The following is a 23029-nucleotide window of genomic DNA, read 5'->3' as shown; positions in this document are numbered from 1 at the left end:
CAAGAATAATTATATACAACCATTTCATGTAATAATGGTTTATGATAAAGGTTTGAAAACTTTAGAATTTATTACAGTACTTGAACTCAGAAGCAAAGGGATGCACAGTCAAAATTGGATCTTCATAGAGAAATACGTTAATTTCTTAGAACACTTTGGAGAGCAATGAGTCACTAAAGAGATATGTTTTCCTGTGGAAAAACCAATATCAACTCTGTTTCTCAGAAATGAACCAAAAGCAAGTCTTCACAGTGATTATCTTTCTTGTTTTTATAGGTCAAAATATGTAATTTTTTTCTCTATTAAGGGAACTGTTCTGACTTTTAATTTTGGTTGGTTTCAACAAACAAGACTGCCCCCTCACAACAAAATGCACAGACATATCCTGATCTTATTTATCACTTAGTTTTCAGTATTCCAAATAAGCTATTAATAAAATACCAGTTTCTTATGCAAATTACACAGAATCAATATGGAGGTCGTGGGGCACTTAGAGTTTATTAAAAAAAATAGCAGATATGTTCATATAGTAAAAAGTACTCTTCTTATTTAAGTCTTTAAAAACAAAAACCACCACACACTGAAGAGAACCATCTTTGGTTTTGTTCATTTTCAACTCCATTTCTGAGAGAGTGTTTGGTGTAAGAAAAAACAACAACCCAATTTCACTTATGTGCTTGATGATAAACAATCAAAATCAATACTCAACATGAGCTGTCCATCAATTTCAGTGTTATATGAAGTAGCTAAGTAGATTATATCAGAGAAATTAAAAATGCAACTATTTAATCACTATAATTATGCTCATAAAATTCCATGATTGTCTTAATCCTAAAATATTTGAACTACTCTGATGTGATGAAGTGATCATTCAGTCCAAACCTATAACTAAATTGTCATAAAAATGCAAATATTTTCCTTTGAAATGCATACTTCTAATGGTCCCTCTCTCTCGCTTGTCTGAGGATAAAATAAAAGCAATTAAAGTAGAACTTCTCACTGACTTTTAAACAGCTGGCAGGATATAACCTTTTTTGCAAATGTTACTGCAATTTTATCTAAAGCAGAACAAGCAATATTTCTATCAAAATTCAATTCCAAACCAGTTTGTTATGCTAAGGAAGAAAATTATAATATTTTAATTATAAAATTAGTTTGCAAAAAATATTTGCAAACTCAGATGACAGGTGATGTCCCAGAAGACTGGAGAAGGGCTAATGTAGTGCCCATCTTTAACAAAAGAGAAAAAAGGAGGAGCGGGGGAACTACAGACCAGTCAGCCTGACTTTGATACCAGGAAGCTATTAGAGCAATGTATAAAACATTCAATTTGGAATACCTGGAGGATGAAGGGGTAAACGCTAGCAACCAGCATGGGTTTATCAAGAACAAATCATGCCAAACCAGCTTGATTTCCTTCTTTGACAGGGTAACTATTTTGGTGCATAGAGGGAATGCAATGGACATAATATACCTGGACTTCAACAAGGTTTTTGACATAGTCCCACATGATATTCTAATAAGTACGCTGGAGAAATGCGGGCTCAAAAAAACTAACATTAAGTGTATACATAATTGGTTAAACAACCCGAAACAGAGAGTAACAATTGATGGAATGATGTCAGTTTGGAGGGAGATCTCAAATAGGGTTCCACAGGGATCTGTTCTAGGTCCAGTGTTCAATACCTTTCTTAATGATCTGGATGTAGGAATAGAGAACATACTGAACAAATTTGAAAATGACACAAAGCTAGGGAGGGTTGCCAACACTTTGGAGGATAGAGCTAAGATTCAGAGGAATGTTGATAAATTGGAGAACTGGACAATAGACAACAAAATGAAATTCAGCAAAGACAAATGTAAGGTGCTTCACTTGGGGGGAAAAAACAAATGCACGACAACAGAGTAGGGGATAACTGGCTTGGCGGCAGCACTGCTGAGAAGGATCTGGGAGTTGTGGTGGATCACAACCTCAGCATGAATTAGCAATGCTGTTGCAAATAAGTAAATAAATAAAATAAAATAAAATAAACAAATGCCATTTTAGGTTGCATTAACAGAGGCATAGCATGCAAGTTACAGGATGTGATAGTACTGCCCTACTTGATGCTGGTTAGGCCTCAGCTGGAGTATTGTGTCCAATTTGGTCACCAATGAAAGGATGTGGAGAAACTGGAAAGGATCCAGTGTTGAGTGACAAAGATGATCAAAAGAATGGAATGCAAGCCATACAAGCAAAATCTAATGGAACTGGATACAGTTAGTTTGGAAAAGAGGAGATTGATGGGGTTTTCAAATACTTGAAAGGCTGCCTTAAAAAAAGATGGGAAAAGTTGTTCTCTCATCGTTTGTGGCAAGACAAGCAGCAATGAGTTCAAACTACAACATAGCAGATTTAGATTAAATCTCAGAAAAAACTTCCTAACTGTAAGAACAGTAGGACAATGGAACAGACTGCCTAGGGAGCTTGCGGAAGCTCCTTCTTTGGAGGTTTTCAAAAGGAGGCTGGATAACCATCTGTCTTGGAAGGCTTAGACAAAACAAATCCTACATCTTGACCGGGGGGTAGACTAGATGACCCTTGTGGTCCCTTCTAACCCTGTGATTCTTTGCAGTTTATTAACTCTGTATAGTTTATATACAACACTAGTATTCTTTTTTTATGCTCATATTTTACATGCTAGAATATCACAATATTTAAGAAAGTCAAATGTTATTTTTTATTATGCTAGTCAAAGAATTTATTCCTATACAGTTTATTTTATTCATATGTAGTTATAAGTATCATTTTATCACTTCTCAGGGTCCATGTACAAATGTAACACAATCTACATGGTGATCAAAATACACTCTTATTCAGAACTCCATATCCTTATGGAGACTCATGTAAACTCATCCTATACCTGGAAGATGGGCAACACAAACAGGACTTGAAATTAGACTTGCCAAATTCTAAGATTATGCCGCCTCTGGGTGATGTTTTAATCTTTGTAGTTCAGCAAGATACCTAGTTTTCCTATAGCACTTCCCACTGCAGCTTTCTCAGCCTTGGCTCAAGTCCTCAGCACAGGCTTTCCTTCCCATCATTTCACAATATAAGTCTCCTTTACAACTAAGTTACACTTCTTGTGCATATATTCCTTACCACATATTACATGGATAACGTATTCTGAGCATGCATTACAATTCTGTATTCTGACAACAGTAGCAAAAAAATCTTGTCAAGTGCTTTCTTGAAAAAGTAATAGAAACTTTACACTGACTTTTTTTTCCAGAAGTAATCAGTGAGGTTGATTGACTGACCTACTGTCCAAATGAGATCAGAATAGAGATGAGAACTGATTGGCTGAGTATCATTGTGAAAGATGACTGATGTAATATTTGAGGGCTGGGGAGGACAAAGATAATTAATTTCCTCAAATAAAAGTATGCCCACTATTTGTTACTCGGGTTTGGAAACTGAACTTCTGTTGTGTCTATCTGCTGCTAGATATTGAGATAGGAGCCATAACTAAGGGTGGAGGTTTTTTTTTTCCAATTTGGTCTTAGCAAGACAACTGACTTTGTATTTCAAGAAACAGACCTGACTGTAGTTATGCATGGCTTTGCCACCTTGAGTATTGTCTAATACAATGTGTACAAAGGGGGGTGCGACAGCTCAGTGGTTTGAGCATTGGCCTGCTAAACCCAGGGTTGTGAGTTCAATCCTTGAGGGGGCCACTTAGGGATCTGGGGCAAAAATTGGTCCTGCTAGTGAAGGCAGGGGGCTGGACTCGATGACCTTTCAAGGTCCCTTCCAGTTCTAGGAGATTGGTATATCTCCAATTATTACCTTTTTTTTTTTTTTTTTCCTACACAGGGCTAAACCTTAAGACAACTTGAAAAATTCAGCTAGCACAAAATGTTTGCCTGCTTATTAAGAAATAGGTCTCAGAAATATTACATCTGTGCTCTATGACTTGCAGTGAATCATTTCATTTCTGGACAAATTTTAAGAAGCTTGGTTTGCCCCTAGAAAACCTTATGTTATTTGAGAGCTAGATATGTTAGAGACTACCTCTCTCTTCCTGTGATATTCTAACAACTTCAATGAGATGGGGTGCCTGACCTGACAGCCCTTTGATTTCAATTCAATGGAGAGAGGTTCCAACCTACCTGAAGACCAGTGATGGTTGACCTCCTGCCATCCTAGTAGCAGGCTCCTACATGAGAGTCGCCTGTTACCACTACTACAGGCAGGGGTTGCACTGTGGGACAGGGTTCCCCCTGTGGGTTGTGGCTCAGGCTGCAATAGCCCAGTCCTGTTGTTCTCCATTGTTAAGAAGCCCTGTGATAAAGGTTGGATGATGCAGATCCTCATTCACCAGGCCTTGTGAATCCTAGAACTACTTCATGTAGGACCAATTGTATAATGTTCTGTACTTTGATATATGCACATGAGATTATTACTTTAGTATATACCACATTACATGAATGCCTGGCAGTTATGAGAGCTGAACTGACCTCTGTTTTTCCCAGAGTTCTTATTACTCACACTAAGCTACATCCCACAATACCCTACAATAGCACAACTGAGCATTTGGCTTAAGCCAACAGGAAACTAGTCAATCAAAATACCTTTGTTCTATGTCTTAGTACAAGCCAGAGAGGTACCTTCAAAGGCCAATACCTGGAATGCTAGTATCGAAAATAAAGATAAGGAAAGGAAGAGAACAAAAAGGAAAAGAATTAAGACAAACTAATGGCTTGGGATGTGGTCACAATGTGACATTATCCTTAAAGACTGTGAACCCCTATCTCTCAAATTCTTTGAGCAGAAGTAATGGCTAAGAGAAAGGCCGTTTTCACAGACAACTGTAGAAGAGAGCTGGTAACCACAGGTTCAAAGGGGGCCACATAAGGCATATAAGTACCAAGTGGAGGTCGCAAGTGAGTGTAGGGCATCTGACTTGTGGAAAGATTCCCCAATCCCCTGAGAAACCTCATCATTGTAGCATAAGCGAAGATGGAAAAACCCTCTATTGTATGATGGAAGATTGTAATAGCTATCAAGTGTACTCTAATTCTTCTTAGAGAGAATCTTGTCATTTTTAGCTCTAGCATGTAATCTAATATATCGGATAATGGAGAGGATGTAGGTCAAAGATGCCTTAGGCCACACCAGTGACTGAATCTCCCCACTTTTATAGGTAGGTATTAGGAACGGATTTTCTTCTTCTATGCAAAAGCACTCTCTATGTCCTTAGAACAAGTTGTTTTCAACCCTGCAAACCACCCATCTGCCATGCCTTGAGTCGAAGAATCTTGAAGTTGAAGGATCTGAACTCCAACAAAAGTGAAAGGCAACCCCCATGGAGTAGTGGTTCAGACTGCCTCTAGAGCAGAACTGGGAGCTCTTCTTGTTCTTGGCTGTGGCAAACAAGCCTATCTGCAGGACACCCCAATAACGAAATAGGTGGTGAAGGGTAATGGGATCTAACTCACTGCTTCAGTGCAGAGGGAGGGTGATCTCACTCCCCCTGGATGGTTGATATAAATATGCATGACATGTTGTTAGTCACGATCTTCACATATTTGCCCCTGATTAGTGGAAGAAAATGGAGACAAGCATTTCAGACTGCTCCGAGTTCCATTAAGTTGATGTGCAGCGTGGACCCAAGAGGTGACCACTTGCTAAGGTGCATGTCTATATGAGCTCCCCATCCCAGTAGGGATGCATCTGTTATTACTGACATTGGAGATGGCTGTGCAAAGACAACCCCTGTGCAAACACTGTGAGGGTCCTTCCACCAGTCGAGGGACTTCCATGATTGAAGGCATTGAGAGTAATTTGTTCAAACTGTGTTTGCTTGGCAAACAAACAGTTCTGAATCATCCCTGAAGGAAGTATATGTGAAGCCTTGTGTGTTTTATTGAGCAGGCAATCACTCAAGTATGGGAATATCAGAATTCCTTTTCTGTGAAGATGAGCAGAGCTCTGTATTGAAAATGCTCTTGACCCAGAGTGAAGTATAGGAATCTTCTGCAGGAAGGGTGGATTGCTACATGAAAGTAAGTCTCTTGCAGGTCAAGGGCCAAGAACCAATCTTACTGGAATTGCTGGTGCAAGAGTTAACTCCAAAACCCACTTGTCCATAGAGATATGGTCCCATTCCTGACAGAAATGAGAAAGGTGGTTGCCAAAACAAGGGAGACATGTAGATTGTTGCAGCAGATATGAGTGAGGATGGTAACTCAGCACCTTGACCACATCATAAAAATTGATGTTTCAAAGTTGTAGGTTGTGAGCTTGAGGCCCCAGAGGTAGACGGTCTTCTCTTCTGGAACCGTTGTCTCTTATGCTGAGAATTCATAATGTCTCTGGGAGAAAGGAAGCTGAGTGGGAAGAGATCTCTGTGCTATCTGGGACTCACTAAAGTTTTTTTTTGTTTTGTTTTGTTTTTTTTAAATGTGCAGGGGTGTAAATTCTGAGCGAAAAAAAGATGGTCCTAGAGTCTTAAGTTATGCAGAGACATCAGTTTTTTCAGCAAATAGCTTCAATCTGTCAAAAGGAAGGTAACCAACTGTATTTTGGACTTCCCTCCGAAACCCCGAGAGCTAAAGTCTTCCTTATGACTGGGATCGCCTCACAGCATGAAAGGCAGTGTTTAAAATTTGGATGACTGGGCATGCCCTCCCAGTATTTTAGTTCTCCTAGGAGAAGAAAATAAAGGGGAAAGGACAACAGTCCTTACACTAAAACTATAACAAAATATATGTATATATGAATTAAAAAAATTAAATATTTTAATTTTGTATTATGTTATAGAATTGCTACAACTAACTAATACAAAGCCAACACTAAAGTACTAACACTAAACTAGCTAGTTAGATAAGAGAAAAATACAGTTGAGGTAAACTCAACTCAGACACTGCTGAGGCTCCATCTCAGGACAAGGCGGTTGAGAGGAAAGGTAGGGCGGTTTGCCCACATAGCTCTTTATAGCCACAGTACAGAGCAAAAGGCTCCATGGGGTGCATGCGTGGGCTGAACAGGCACTGCTACCTAAAATCTCCAATCAGAGGCACATAGGGCACATGCGCACCTAGAGTGGAGCACCCATAGGGACCCTCATCTTAAAGAAGAACAAGATGTTCCTAACCACGTTTACATGGCATGTGGTCCCAAATACTTTATTTCCTTTCTCTCCTGTCTACATAGTAGATCTCTTGCCATTGTTCACTGTCAGCAGACTTTTAGGTAATGTAACACTATTTACAAAAATTACATTTTATAATTTTAGTTTTTCATTTAGATCATTATTTACTGTTAGTATTATTGTTGAGAAAATAGTATTTGTTCTCTCCTCGGGTATCTACCTTTTGGCTGATCTGGAGAGGAAGCCAAGATGTTAGCTACAGATAAATATTGTTAGGTGTTCGTTTTAAATGGATGTTCTGCTGAAGAGTGCACACCCTCTGCTGCTTACTGAAAAGCAGTTCCTTTGAGAAATGTTCCTCATCTCTTTCAAAGGAAGTAAAATAAAATCTTTGCACACAAGCCATGTCAATAATTATACAATGTCAGGTGTTTACTATAATCTATTAAAATAATTTAAATAAATTTAGGCCTTACCATAGGTTATTATAATTTCAAATTCAAGTTTAAATAGGTTTATTTTTAAAAATAAAAATATACCTAATTTAAATTTTTAAAATCTTATATTTTTTCTTAATCCTTGATTTTTATCCACCCTGCCTGGCACCATCAGTGTATGAAAATCTAGGATTTTATCAAACTATGATCACAGAACTAATGTTCATCTTTTATACCAAGGGCTTTTGTATCAAGGCAGCTTTCAGCACTAATAAATCTCACCAAAGGAGCTAGTGAGCCAATGAATTCAGGTCTTAGCCCCAAGTATTGTGGTTACCAAAAAAAAAATAAAAAAAATCCGTGTATACAGTTGCTGTAAGGGTTTACTGCAGATTGATTCTAAACAAAGATATCTCACCTCCAACCTGAGAATAATGTGTTCTTTCATTTTGGTAGAATGGTAAGGGATGAGAGCTGAGGAAGCGTTGTTCTAAGTCAGCCATAAAAATGTTGGCATACTGTGGGGCCATGCGGGTACCCATAGCAGTGCCACTGACTTGAAGGTATAAGTTGTCCCCAAATCTGAAATGGTTGTGGATGAGGACAAAGTCACAAAGCTCAGCCGCCATGTGTGCCGTGGCCTAATCAGGGATACTGTTCTTGACATCTTGTAGTCCATTCTCATGTGGAATATTGGTGTAAAGAGCTTCTACATCCACGATGGCCAGGATGGTGTTTTCATTTTTATGGCTGACTTAGAACACTTCCTCAGCTCTCGTCCCCTAGCGCCTCTCCTCTACTTGCACTACATTGATGACATCTTCATCATATGGACCCACAGAAAGGAGGCCCTTGAATAATTCCACCTGGATTTCAACAATTTCCACCCCACTATCAACTTCAGCCTGGACCAGTCCACACCAGAGATCAACTTCCTGGACAGTATAGTGCAAATAAGTGATGGTCACGTAAACACCACCCTTTACTGGAAACCTACTGACTGCTATACTTACCTACATGCCTCCAGCTTCCATCCAGGACACATCACATGATCTATTGTCTACAGCCAAGCCCTAAGGTACAACCAAATTTGCTCCAATCCTTCAGACAGAGACAAACACCTACAAGATCTTAATCAAGCATTCTTAAAACTACAATACCCACCTGGGGAAGTGAGGAAACAGATTGACAGAGCGAGACGGGTACTCAGAAATTACCTACTACAGGACAGGCCCAACAAGGAAAATAACAGAACACCACTGGCCATCATGTACAGCCCCCAGCTAAAACTTCTCCAGCACATCAACAATGACCTACAACCTATCCTGGAAAACGATCCCTCACTCTCTCAGACCTTGGGAGGCAGGCCAGTCCACGGTTACAGACAGGCCCCCAACCAGAAGCAAATATTTACCAGCAACTACACACCACACCACAGAAACACTAACGCAGGAACCAATCCCTGTAGCAAACCTCGTTGCCTACACTGTCCCCATATCTACTGTAGCAACACCATCATAGGACTCAACCGCATCAGCCACACCATCAGGGGCTCATTCACCTGCACGTCCACTAATGTTATATATGACATGTGTCAGCAATGCCCCTCTGCCATATACATTGGCCAAACCAGACAGTCCCTATGTAAAAGAATAAATGGACACAAATCGAACATCAGGAATGGTAACATACAAAAGCCAGTAGGAGAACACTTCAATCTTCCTGGACGTTCTATAACAGATTTAAAAGTAGCTATACTTGAACAAAAAAACTTCAAAAACAGACTTCAAAGAGAAACAGCGGAACTAAAATTCAGTTGCAAATTTAACACCATTAATTTGGACTTGAATAGGGACTGGGAGTGGCTGGCTCATTACAAAAGCAGCTTTGCCTCTCCTGGAATTGACACCTCCTCATCTATTATTGGGAGTGGACTACATCCCCCTGATCGAATTGGCCCTGTCAACACTGGCTCTCCACTTGTGAGGTAACTCCCTTCTCTTCATGTGTCATTATATAATGCCTGCATCTGTAATTTTCACTCCATGCATCTGAAGAAGTGTTTTTTTACCCATGAAAGTTTATGCCCAAATAAATCTGTTAGTCTTTAAGGTGCCACCGGATTCCTTGTTGTTTTTGTGGCTACAGACTAACATGGCTACCTCCTGATATTTGACACTGTTCTATAAAAGAAATCCTGAGAAAACAGAAAGGCTTTACAGTGTGACCTCAAGTTTAGACCTTGACTCTGGAAAAGGGAGTCCAGAGCTGAGTTATATACTAGACTACACTTTCATACAACTTTCCTTAAACAGGAAACCATTTTTGTATAGAAGAAAAATAAATCTATTCTGGAAATTAGGTCTGACTATTTTAGAGTGCCAGTAGAAAGCAAAGTATCTTCAAAGGCCCTCAGCTCCTGTATCTGCTTTCTAAAAAAAATGAGTTCACACCACAAAAAAAGGAAGCAAAAAGTACATACATTTGAAGTATTTCTTCGGGGAATGGAGAGTAGTTTTCTCTGTGCAGCAGCAGCCCCCTTCCTAGGAGACTGTACTCTTTATATGTTCTTTCAGAAAACTGGATGCCACAATCCCGCCCCATCCCCTTGAACTCCTGTGGGTCTTAGCTTTCCAAGCCCCATGTAAATGGCTTCTTAGGAACGGGGGACAACATAACTACAAAGGCATCCTCTTGGACTCCATAGAATCTGTGCAATCAGTCACAAGCCTTTCAGTGCCAACAGCCTGCTACCGGCCCCATTCTACTGAAATCTGGGTGTGTCATTCCAACCACTGTGGCATCACAGAATAAGAAAAATGACCTTTCACAAATTACTGATATACAGAAATAGCTATGGAAGGAAAGTACAAAAAGGCAGGTTCATTGAAAAATGGGAGAGAACTAACTAATGATTCAAATGACAAATTTTGAATTATTTTTAAAGAATTCTAGATGAATTATAATCTTAGGTATTATCTGTAACTATGACAATGATTAGAAAAAAATTATATTTTTCAATATGCCAGTTTTGTGTATAGTCAGCTTCCCTGGCTCTCTTGGTTAGTTTTCCTTGTTGCTTGTGTGCATCTTTTACAGGCGATAAGGATGAGAAAACACATTTTTAAAAATCAGTTTTAGTACCCGAAATTACATTTAGCTCATTTTAGAAAATGACTAGACTTCTAGTTGACACTTTTATATCTGTATTAAATAAGAAAAATAGTAAGTTGGTAAGGAATGAAGAATCAGTATCAATCATTCATTACAAGCAGATTCAAGAATGCTTTGAAATTTTGAACATATAAATTTATTAGCTCGTATGGATGAATCCTAAGGTTTAAAAAAATTACACTAAATACTGAATATTTTTAAAATAATCATGGTCCACACAGAGGCATTGGAAGACCGGAGAAAACCAAATATATTGCCAGTTTTCAATTAGGGAAAAGAACAATGACTTCTATCCTTGCTAAAATATTGGAACACACATGAACAGAAAAAAATTTACTAAATATCTACAGGATAACAGACCATGACTAAACAGCACATATTTATAATTAAAACATTATTGATAAATTATAAGGCATCTGGTAACAGTCAAGAGATGTAACACAACTGAATTTTAGTAAACCTCTGATACCAAGTCTTGTGATAGAGGACATCCTATTATACATGACTTTGAAACTGATATGGAAACAAAAAAGGCCACCAGAGGTTTAGCTTGTCAAACAGCAGGATGGCAACACTCCTCTTTATACTCTTCTCCTTCATTTCTACACCTCTATTGTTTTGCTTCTTCATTGCCTCATGAGTAATTTAGACTGCATGCTCTTTGGAGCAGGGGGCATATCTTGTGTCTCTATGGCATCTAGCACATTTCTGAATGGCCAATGAAAAACTAACATTAACAACATACAGCTATGTTGTAGGAGTCTGGGGCACATGACTTACAAGGAGGGGCTGAGGGTACTGGGGTTATTTAGTCTGGAGAAGAGAAGAGTGAGGGGGGATTTGATAGCAGCCTTCAACTACCTGAGGGGGTTCAAAAGAGGATGGAGCTAGGCTGTTCTCGGTGGTGGCAGATGACAGAACAAAAAGCAATGGTCTCAAGTTGCAGCGGGGGAGGTCTAGGTTGGCTATTAGGAAACACTATTTCACTAGGAGGGTGGTGAAGCACTGGAATGGGTTACCTAGGGAGGTGGTGGAATCTATATCCTTAGAGGTTTTTAAGGCCTGACTTGACAAAGCCTTGGCTGGGATGATTTAGTTGGTGTTGATCCTGCTTTGAGCAGGAGATTGAACTAGATGACCTCTTGAGGTCTCTTCCAACCCTAATATTCTACGATTCTAAACTGGGGTTCAAATCTACCCTGCATTAGCCTACTGCACACTACGTGTCTGTGTGGACCCTGCCACTGCTCATTATAAGTTACAGAGTGCACTTTAATCTATTCCACTTTGAAATGGGAGTGGATTAAAATGCACCAGGGAAGTTTTATTGACCAGAAGAAGGGTCCACACAGAAACTTAGTGCGCAGCAGGCTCGTGCAGAGCACATTTACACTCCAACCTGCCATGAGCTAAGTGTTTGTATAGACAAGCCCTTAGTGAAATCTAATAGGCTTTTGAGTAGTCTCCTAAAAAAAGTGATGGAAACTCCATCAGTTGGCACATTAGAAAATAACCCGGAAAAAAAAATACTCCTCAAGCCATCCTACATTGGCATGGAAGGGGGCTATCTGACCGCCTGATTTTTTTCCCCATCTCTAACTCCTATGATCCTCTCACTGTGGAACTAGTTTGTGGGACATGTTGAAAGGAAAAAGACTGATCAAATCAATATAAAAACCTAGCTATATACTGTGTGCATCACTGTGGTAAATAAGCACCTTACAAAAATCTAACAGAAAATACATTAAAGGATTTCTCCTTACTCTCCAGCCTCAATCAGCCTAGGTTTTTTCACATGTGCTTATTCTTTGGGGATTTTTTTATTTTTGGGGCAGGAAGGGGTGGTGGTTTTTGTTTGTTTTACTGTTTTGATAAAGATAGACCAGGTAATGGGCTTTTATATTTTGATATGAAGATAGTGAGATCTAAGCCATTCAAAGGATCTTGCACAGTGAGTGAACTGAAATGATAAATTACCTAAAAATATTCATAGTCCTTTTTACAAGTAGCTACTAGACAAGTGGTTTTCAACCTTTTTTCAATTTTGAATGGAAATTCAAATTTCCCTTTGGAAATTCAACCTATGGTCCACAGACCCCTACCACAGAAGTCTTAGTCTGAAAACTGACTAAACAGAATTCAACTATAAATGTTGCATGTCCTCAGCACAGATTTGACACAGCATGAGAAAGGGCACTAAACTGTGGGCTTCTATGGTAACGACAACACTTCTGGGTTTTGATCGGTAGGCGGGGGTATTCACATACTTTTGATTGACCAGAAAAACGGAATGCCTTTTCTGCCATCTGAAACTTTATTTTCATAGTCACCTTTTTTGCAGACCTCTTAGACAGTCTGTGGACACCCAGGGTCTGCTGACCACAGGTTGAAAACCACTGTACAAGACAATGGAATCTCTATAGGTCATCCCAGGAAGTATTACTGCCTTCTAAAGAAGACAGAATGTGATGCAACAACTGTCTACTCTGGGGTCCATCTTAATAATATTTTGTTGAATCAGTTGGAAGGATAAATCAGGTATCCAGAGTAGTCCAGATATGATTTAGTCTTGGAAGAAAGCTGGAGGAAAATTTAGCATCAATAAAGCCGCACTGTTTCAACAAAGGACACCAACACAAGGAAAGGCTTGGGTTTAACAATACTGTCATATTTCTGCACTGAATAAAACTTGCATAACAAAATTGGCATAAACTGGCAAGTGCTCCTCGATGAGACAGGCTACATATGTCAGCTCAAAACTAAGAATGTATCAAGCTATGGAGGACCAGGGTCTTCTGCAGCTCCATAGGAAGTGGACTTCAGTCAATCTTTCAAAGATTTTGATTAACCAAATCATTGATTAACAAGGTTTAGCTGTAGCTGTCATTTAAATAACTCATAAGTTTTGCTGGGGAAGCTGACATATCTTACAAACAGTACATGTCAAGAAGGTTCCCCTACCTGTTCTAAAATGAAAAATTTAACGTGGACACTATTTCAACTGTGCTGCAAAAACAAAAGGTTTGGTTTTGCCCTTTATTTCTTGTTTATTTATGTCTTAAATCTTGTGTTAAAAAAACCTAACAAAACCCTAGAATTACTCAACTCGGGCACACAACTGCTCTTATCCATATGTTTCTATTACTGTTACTTTCATTCTCCTTCCATATTCCCTTTATTTGGCTGTTACCACCATTTGCTGTTTCAGATTAAACTAGAGTGTAACCCACTTGCAGCATGGATGGGCCTCAACATGTGTCTGTACAGCACCCATCACAATGGGGCTCCAATCCTGATCAAGTATAATAATAAATGAACAACAACAATGTAGATTAAAAAAACAATATTAATATGTTAGAAAGATATAGGGAAAAAAAGAAAACATTCCTGCTTTGCAGTTGAAATTTTAAGGGTACAAAATCAGGCATTTAGCTATTGTGTTTCTCCCACAATGTTAACTTAGCCACTTTGCACATACATATTATTTTCTAGTCTTATTTTCCTTTTTAGATGGAAACTCAGGTACTGTTGTGCTATAAATGCATGTTATATTGTATAATTACTAGACTAGCTGTAGCTGAAATACTATTATGAGAGAAATATTTAAATTTTGTAATTTTTCAACTTGAGTGCCTTGTTTTGTAATCTTAGCATTCCATTTATGCTAATTTTTAGCATGAATAAAGTGGGAAACTTCCATTGTGCAATTAAAAACGGGAAATATTTTTAATTTTGGAAAATTCAACATCAATTAAAATGTTACCAAAACTTATTATTTTAGAACAAAATAAAGTTAAAAACACTAAAGAAATTAAGTGATTAGCAGAAGAGACATTGCTATATGGAAACCTTCAAATATTCCATATTAATGCATTATTTACCTTGGCTGTATACTCAGCTTTATAACTGTCTTGCGTGGCAGAGAATCTTGTGAGGATTGATCATCATCCTACAGGGGAGAAAACTTTAAATTTACATTTCAATGTATATAGATCAAACTAAAAATCATACATTTCAGTTTTGGAAGAACCAAGACATAAAGATGCACTATCCACATCATACCAATAGTGAGTTCCAATGAAACTAGAAATCTAATTTATCACAATATGCAGGAAGACACTAGTCCCCACCTCACCAGATAATCATCTCCAACCCCATACTTAAGGCAAGATGACTAACCTGTCTAAATAGATTTTGATAGAAAGGAAAAATGTATACTTATTCATTTGAAATCATTGTTCCCATTAAGTCATTTATTGTTATTCCCAACCTTTACACTCACTGACACCTATACAGGTTTTTACAACTGTGTATTAGACATTCTAATCACTAATAAAGCTGGTGTGGTTTACAAACAGTTTCAGTACACTGAAATTAACTTTCTATTGCTGGAGGTTTACCCTTTCAAGCACTATAGCCCTACAGTTTAGTTGCAGAAGCCATAGGTTTACTCTTTGTTAGAATTCAACAAACTAGTCTCTCCCTGTTCCACCACCCAAGTTTACACACACACACAAAAGAAGGGGGAAGGATGGATTGTGGGGGCCTCCAGCTAAATTAAGGTTTGAGAGAGTATATGTCAATAACAGTGTAAGTTTATGTAGTAAGCACTTTCAAAAACAGATTTATTGCCTAAACTCCAGAATCTCTCTATAAAATGCTAAGACTGTTTGCCTGTCCTTGCACAAGGAGTCTTTATATAGCTCCCCCTTATGATCATGTCACCCTCTAGTAGTCACAGCCTAAAGAAGGTAAGTTTTTGTACTACTACATAAGCAGTAACGTGTGTTACTGCTAGTAAATCATTAAGGGTTGTGGCCTATAGCACTCCATTTCGTCTTAAAAATGTGAATGAATATAATAAAATAAATAAAACAAAACACGTCTTCTAACACTGACTTGATAAGTTCACACCTATAGGTTATTTATACTGGGAGTAGCAGCCATTATACTTAAAAATAGTAAAATGGCTTTCATAAGAACTCTCTAATTTCAATTACTCAGAATATTCTCAAAGTTCATCTCTATGGCTGAAATTTTCCATGTTTGGTTTCTACCCAAAGTTATGTTCCTAAAGGTCTGAGTAAAAATTGCCTGGAAGAGATGCTCAGCTAGGATCTGTGACAACCTCTTTCTTTGCATCCCTCCACTGGCTCCTCCTTCTCTATCACACCAAACGTCAACAATGTGTCTTCATTTTGAAAGCTCTTCATGGCATATCCCCACCTACCTATCATTTCTCATTTATTATCAAAATGTTGACTCCACCTCCATAACGCACACTGGTTACATTTTCAAACAAGCACCCTTGTACCTTTTGCCATGCTGCTCCTCATGCTTCAGAGAAGCTCCCCATAAACATTCACACAGCTACCTTATTATTCTCCTTCAAATCACTCCTTAAAACTCTCGATTTCCCCGATGTCTACAAAAAAAACTTGACAATGGTTATGCCATTGGTGTGGAGAGACTATGGCCTACCATGCTGACCAATACAGTCTCACTGTTTCCTTGTACTCCTTGTGTCTCTGTATCCATCAGTTGTCCCTTGTCTGATAAGATTGTAAAGGGGAAGGACCATCTTTCTGTGCTATGTTTGTAGAGTGCCTAGCACAATGGGGTTCTGGTCCATGACTAGGACTCTTACATGCTATGGTAATAACCATACTCCTATACTACACAACTATAGAGTAAGAGTAATACTGAAAACTCAGCATGAGGCATGACCACAGCACAACTGCCCTGAAATATATTTCAGGGGAGGAAGCAATTACCTGAAGTAAATGTAACAGTTAACTGTTTAAATCCCTGAATGCACTCCCAGATTACATTTTCTTTCCAGCCAGTAAAAAAGCTTAATACACATGTAATGATTTGGGGAAATCTGTGCGCACAATTTGTGAATGCTGGGTGAGATTATAAACTCCCTGTATGCATCTTTACCAAGCTGCAAACTTAATTTCAAATGTGCAGTACTTTTTGCCTTTTCTATGGTCTGTTTGCCCCCATCCTGGACTGGAATTACACAGGTGGATGGCAAAGGTCTAGTAAAAAAGAGTTATGTGCACAACCATTGAAATGTAATCGCTCTTGAGAAAAGACTGGCTCACAACCAGGAGAGCTGGCTTATCAGGGGAGAGGTTTCCTAGCTCCAGCCCAAGCCCAGATGTTTACACTGAAATTTTAAAGCCCTGCAGCACAAGCCCTCTGAGCCCAAGGCAGTTGACAAGGGCCAGCTGTGTTTTATTGCACTGTGGACATGCCCTCAGGGATCTAGAAGCAGGATTCTTCTCACAGCAGAGTAATGAGTGCCCATGAGCAGGGCTGGTGCAAAGATGTTTCGCGCCCTAGGCGAAACTTCCACCTTGCACCCTCCCCTCCTTCGCCCTGAGGTGCCCCCCTTGTGGCAGCTCCCCACCCTCCGCCCTGAGGCACCCCCCCGCCCCAACTCACCCCTGCCCCACCTCCTCCCCGAGCACGCTGCTTCACTTCTCCCGCCTCCCAGGCTTGCAGCGCCAATCAGCTTAGGCGCCGCAAGCCTGGGAGACGGGAGAAGTGAAGCAGCCACGGCGTGCTCGGGGAGGAGGCGGGGCAGGGGTGAGCTGGGGCAGGGAGTTCCCCTGCGTGCTGCCCCACTCCTTACTTGCTGCAGGCGGCCCTCCCTGCGCTCCCCTGCCCCAGCTCCCTCTGCCTAAATGCCGGCGGCAACCGGGACGGCCGAAGATCCGGCCGCTGTGGTCGCTGCCGAAGAAAATGGCACCCCCCAAATCCTAGCGCCCTAAGCAACCGCCTAGGTCACCTAACTGGTTGCACCGGCCCTGCCCATGAGGGTGCTCTTGATTGGATCTGTGACAACACAGATACCGACCAAATTAACATGTACCTTAAAAAGTTCAAGTAATAGAAGATATGTAAAAACAAAACTGTGTAAGTATATATGAATGAAAAAACATTTCAAGATGTTACTTATGCACATTGCTGATTGTAGAAACATTTTCATGTATTATATTAAATTATTTAAGTGTCATATGACCATGTAACTAGAGAATGCACTGTAACACTTATGTGCAAAGGCACCGAGTTAAGATGTGTATAACCTTAGCTATGTAATTTTCTGTCTTTACAGTGTTTAACCAGGCAATTTTAAAATATTTCTAACAATAACAAAGGATTTTTGGTATGGAATAATACAGTTTGTTAAAAGATGGACACTATTCCTTTAGAATGTTTCTCTTCTGAAAAGTGACTCTTCAAAAGTGACCTGCAGGAATTTTGAGCTCATTTTTTCCTCAGTGGATTCCCATATCAAATTCTCTCAGTTCACAAATAAAAGTATGTCTGTTCTATATTCCAATTCTGGAAATTCAACCTGGGCTCAGATTCAAGATGGGCTCTTTCTTCCTCCTTCAATATCATAAGTAATTATGACCTACAAGTCAAGTTAGGCCCACAGTTACACTTGCGCAACCTCACTATCATCAATTTTCACAAGCAGCAGGTATAGATAATTGGATAATAGATAAAAAAATTATGTTGATAATGCATAACATGAAATAGAGTCCAGTATGCTCACTTTCAGCTATGTAGGTTCTGCAGGGCTAACTGCAAAAAGTAGTAAAATCTATTTTTGCTGTCAACATCCCCTGTAATTCGAACTACATACAGAGACCAAATCAGTTAAGTAAGAAGGGATCATCTTTACATAGTTAATTTTCAAAGTAGAAGTCGAACTTCTCCACACCATTCATAATCAGTCTTAAAAGATTATTCATATAACTTTTAAAAAATACAAAAAAGGTAAGTAGGAGAACTCACCATCTTAAGGAACGGAGCTGATGGGTTGTAGCTGTAGGTATCTTTGTCTTTTAGGATAAGAATATGAGCAGAGTCAATGATCACTCTCTTCAAATTCATTAATGAGTGGAAAAGCCTGTTGATTGAATTTTCAATTGTTACTAGTTTTGAGATGATATGTTTATAAAAAGCCATTATAAGACCCTTGGAAAAAGGATACAGAAATAGCATTAACTATTAAAAGTATTGCTTTAGCGGAGTCTAATTTTTTATTCTGACCTAAATTTCCAAAAATGACTAGTTATTTTGGGTGCCCAACTTGAGATACCTTGAAAGACCCTAATTTGGAGGAAGTACTAAGCACTTGTCTCCTGAAAATTAAACCCTCACTTTACCGTCTCAATTTGGGCACCCAAAAAATCATCACCTTCCTTGCCACACTATCAGAAGCATATGGAAGAAGACAAATGGACCTAATCATCCCTACCCTGGGCTCCTGTGGCTAGCGCTTTCATATTTAGCTGAAATAATGCTGCTACAGCCATTATTGTACTACAGAGCGTGCCTCTAGGTCAACTTCTCCATCTCCATCAAAGCAATTTTAATTTATGTAGCATATTACTGGGAATTCTTAAAAGATGTCCAAAATATGTCCAACTTTCTTAGGTACTACTTGCCTGGTATGTAGGTGTGTCCATTTTAAGCCCCCCTTCATTACTTTATATAATCAGTTCATTTTACTTTGGATAGTCTATGCATACAACTGCACTGAAAGCTGTTTCAAATTTGCATGGGACCGAATTACTTTTCCAGGACTCGGCTTCACAGAAGATGATACTTAAGGTCTTTATAAGCAGTCAGTGTAATGTTTTTGCTAATCACACTGGACTTCCATATTGCATAAAGTTTTTTAAATAAAACACTTGTGTTACCTATTCTGGGCTTCATATCAAACACGTAATCAGCAATATTGTGAATGACGCTACCCAGATAAGCTTACTGTTGGTTTTCCCAGGTTCACCTTCCCAATGGGTGCTCCACTGTAGGTGACTCCACAGCAGTACCGCTGATGGAGGAATGGGGCTTCGGATTCGAATCTATAACTGATGCTAATACTGTGGAGCCAAATATAGCATGGGATGATGAGCATGGATAATTGCATAATGTTTTGAAAACGTATGGGCAGATGCCCAAGTTTCTGCCCTGCATATTCTGTAATGGGAACATTTCTGATCAAGGCTACAGAAGTGGAAACAGATCTCATGAAATGAGTTCAGACTCCAGATGGGGATTGAAGATTGTGGGCATGAGAGCAGTAGTTAATATAGTTGGATATCCACCTGGAGAGTCTCTGATCTGATATTGTGGATCCCTTGGCTCTCTCTGCAATTGAGAGGAATAGTTTAGAGTGGTTTTCAACCTGGGGATTGCGGATCACTGGGAGTCTGCAGACTATGTCTAAGATTTTCAAAGGGGTCTAACATCTCCATTCTAAATTTTGTAGGGGTCCTCAAATGAAAAAAGGTTGAAAACCACTGTTTTAGGAGATTCCTGGAGTCTTTCATTCTATCCAAATATAATGACAAAGCTCTCTTGACACTGAGTATATGCAATACTGCTTCTCTGTTGTCATGGTACGGCTTTGGGAAGAAAACATAAGCCTCAATTTTCTCTTTTAATTTTTTTTGATAGAAGTGACGGTTTGCCCTTATCTAACAACTACTCAGTCATCCTCTTCTAAGGCTCCCAAGGCACTTAGACTCTTGAATATTTTGATGTGACTATTAATTGTTTAGTCTGGGTATCCAATTTTCAGTACCTCGTGATCTTGCATTATGTTTAGCAGGTGGCAGTCACAGTTGCTCTTGTGGCTCTCATTACCATAATATCAGTGTATCTCAAATCTTTAATGTATTTATCCTCAACACCCCCGATGCAGGGAAGTATTACGATCCCCATTTTACCAATACCTTAAAGTCCAATTGAGAGCCAATGCATATCCAAGAGCATGTGTTGTGCTCACAGAGAGATGCCCTGCTCAGTAACTGAGCTGCTGCATTCTGCACCAGCAGAATGGTTTTAAGATCTAGCACTATCACCAAGATCCACAGACAAGTCAATAACACTTCTGCAGAAATAACAGTTCTCCAGAAAAGAACACAATAACACAGTTCTGCAGAAAAGAACCTACGGGTTACAGTGGACGAGAAGGTGCATATGAGTCAACCGTGTGCCCTTGTTGCCAAGATGGCTAACAGCATTTTGGACTGTATAAGTGGGAGGATTGCCAGCAGATCGAGGGACGTGATCATTCCCCTCTATTCGGCATTGGTGAGGCCTCATCTGGAGTACTGTGTTCAGTTTTGGGCCCCACACTACAAGAAGGATGTGGAAAAATTGGAAAGAGTCCAGTGGAGGGCAACAAAAATGATTAGGGGGCTGGAGCACATAACTTATGAGGAGAGGCTGAGGGAATTGGGATTATTTAGTCTGCAGAAGAGAAAAATGAGGAGGCATTTAATAGCTGCTTTCAGCTACCTGAAAGAGGGTTCCAAAGAGGAGGGTTCTAGACTGTTCTCAGTGGTATCAGATGACAGAACAAGGAGCAATGGTCTGGTTATCCCACTGAAGTGTTGAGGTCCCCTTTTAATTATGTTCTGGAGGAAACAGTCTTGCTTGGGTTTATTCTTTGTATCAGAAGGGTAAGAGTCAGAGCCCTCCCTGTTCCTCAATCAATTACATACTGGCAGCAGAATCTCTCTTTCTAGCCTTATTAGATTTTCTTTTTTATTTGAGATTTCTACTGTGTTTATCTTTTCGTCATCTCATGGGATTTCATTTTGATTTCTTTTGATTTCATTTGATTTCATTTTTCAGTACTAGGGCAATAACCATTTATTTTAGTCTGTCTCAGAGTAACCCCATAACTGATGGGCCAAGATTATCCAAGCTTGTTGATCCGACTTTTTTGCTTTGCCTTTTTCTAGTAGACCTACATATGCGAGAAATACATGAAGCCAAGATTTTCAGGCATAGGTACCTCAAGTTAAATTTCTAAATCTTCATTAAGGCATCTAAAGAACTGACCTGATTTACATGAGTGCTGAACACCCAGCAGTTCCCACTGACTTTAATGCAATTACAAGAAATGCCAGTATCTAGTTTTAGCCTAAAAGAACAAGTGACATTCTAATCAGAATGCCCATAGTCCCTTTGACAATCAGTGAAGAATTAATTTATAGGCATCCATAAGGAAGGGATAGCTCAGTGGTTTGAGCATTGGCCTGCTAAACCCAGGGTTAAGAGTTCAATCCTTGAGGGGGCCATTTAGGGATCTGGGGCAAAAATCTGCCTTGGGGATTGGTTCTGCTTTGAGCAAGGGGTCGGACTAGATGACCTCCTGAGGTCCCTTCCAACCCTGATATTCTATGATTCTATAGCAAATCAAGTGATACCGATAACACCAAGAGTTTGAATTTAAGTGCTCTTTTAGAAGGGTGCCTCATTTTCCTTATATAATAAACAGAGATAAAAGGAAGTGAATAATTTATAGAATACTGAACTCTTTCACATTCCATGCTTTGGAGAATTAATGGTAACTTGGGACTGATTCGGCTTTCCCTACCTTCTATGGCACAGATAAAGGTGGAGTGCAAATAGGAGAGTTTGGGGGATGTTTTTTTTAAATATACTCTCTGAATGTAATAGTCAGAAATAGAAGAGAGTGTTTTAAGGGCACTATTTCAAACATTGGCTTATTTAATATAGTACTCTCTCTCTATCAATAAGATATCATTCAGCAAGTTCACCAGCACCTACTTTTCATATTTTCTATACATAAAAATGTTCTAAATGAATCATTCATTCATATAGCTATAGGTGTGTGGGTGTGGGTGTTTTAAAAGCAATATCTCTACTTTGTAACTACTTAGGAGAATATTACAAATTATTCTATCAAAATATAGATAAAGCAATTCACCTCTCAAACTTGACAAAGAATCAATCTACAAATGAGCTAATAAGCATAACAACAAGAAAATGATATCCCACATTGAAGACAGGAAATTGTATAGTGGGAAAGATTAAGATAATCATGTAATACCTAATCAACATATGTTTCTTGATCAGTGCTTAACAGTGGCAGAGATTTAATGCAACAGTACCTAGTTTTGCTTTGAATGATAGCCCTGTGGTTAAGGTACTGGCTGCAGACTTTATCTTCAACCTTCCTTTGCAACCCCCGTGCACACTGTAGCCTCTATATGCCTCAATTTCTGACTTTACAAAATTGGGGAAATAATTCCCTACTTCATACAGATATGCTGAGATAGAAGAGAATATGTAAAATATATATAATAGTAGTAGTAGTAGTATTTTCTCAATGGTATATATTTTGGTAGCTATATTAAAAATACAGTATATTCATAACAAAAACACAGGAGAAAATAAAGATAAATATTTAAATTTAATTTAACGAGTACATTA

At 39.1% G+C, this 23029-nt stretch overlaps 1 protein-coding gene across 2 annotated transcripts in view; it reads right to left on the bottom strand.

Annotated features, from left to right (window-relative positions):
- MAN2A1 (mannosidase alpha class 2A member 1) overlaps window positions 1–23029 on the bottom strand; it is a 213293-nt gene that overhangs the window by 80304 nt on the left and 109960 nt on the right. For both annotated transcript variants that reach the window (XM_045020807.1, XM_045020808.1), the window contains exons 11-12: window positions 18566–18680; window positions 14632–14699 (exon numbers count right to left, since the gene is read on the bottom strand). In XM_045020807.1, coding sequence (XP_044876742.1) covers window positions 14632–14699; window positions 18566–18680 — 183 coding nt within the window. The remainder of the gene's footprint in view (window positions 1–14631; window positions 14700–18565; window positions 18681–23029) is intronic.

Source organism: Mauremys mutica, chromosome 6 (genome assembly GCF_020497125.1).
Source record: "Mauremys mutica isolate MM-2020 ecotype Southern chromosome 6, ASM2049712v1, whole genome shotgun sequence".
In the NCBI taxonomy this organism is placed as follows: domain Eukaryota; kingdom Metazoa; phylum Chordata; order Testudines; family Geoemydidae; genus Mauremys; species Mauremys mutica.
This window is presented reverse-complemented; position numbering and strand designations above follow the sequence as displayed.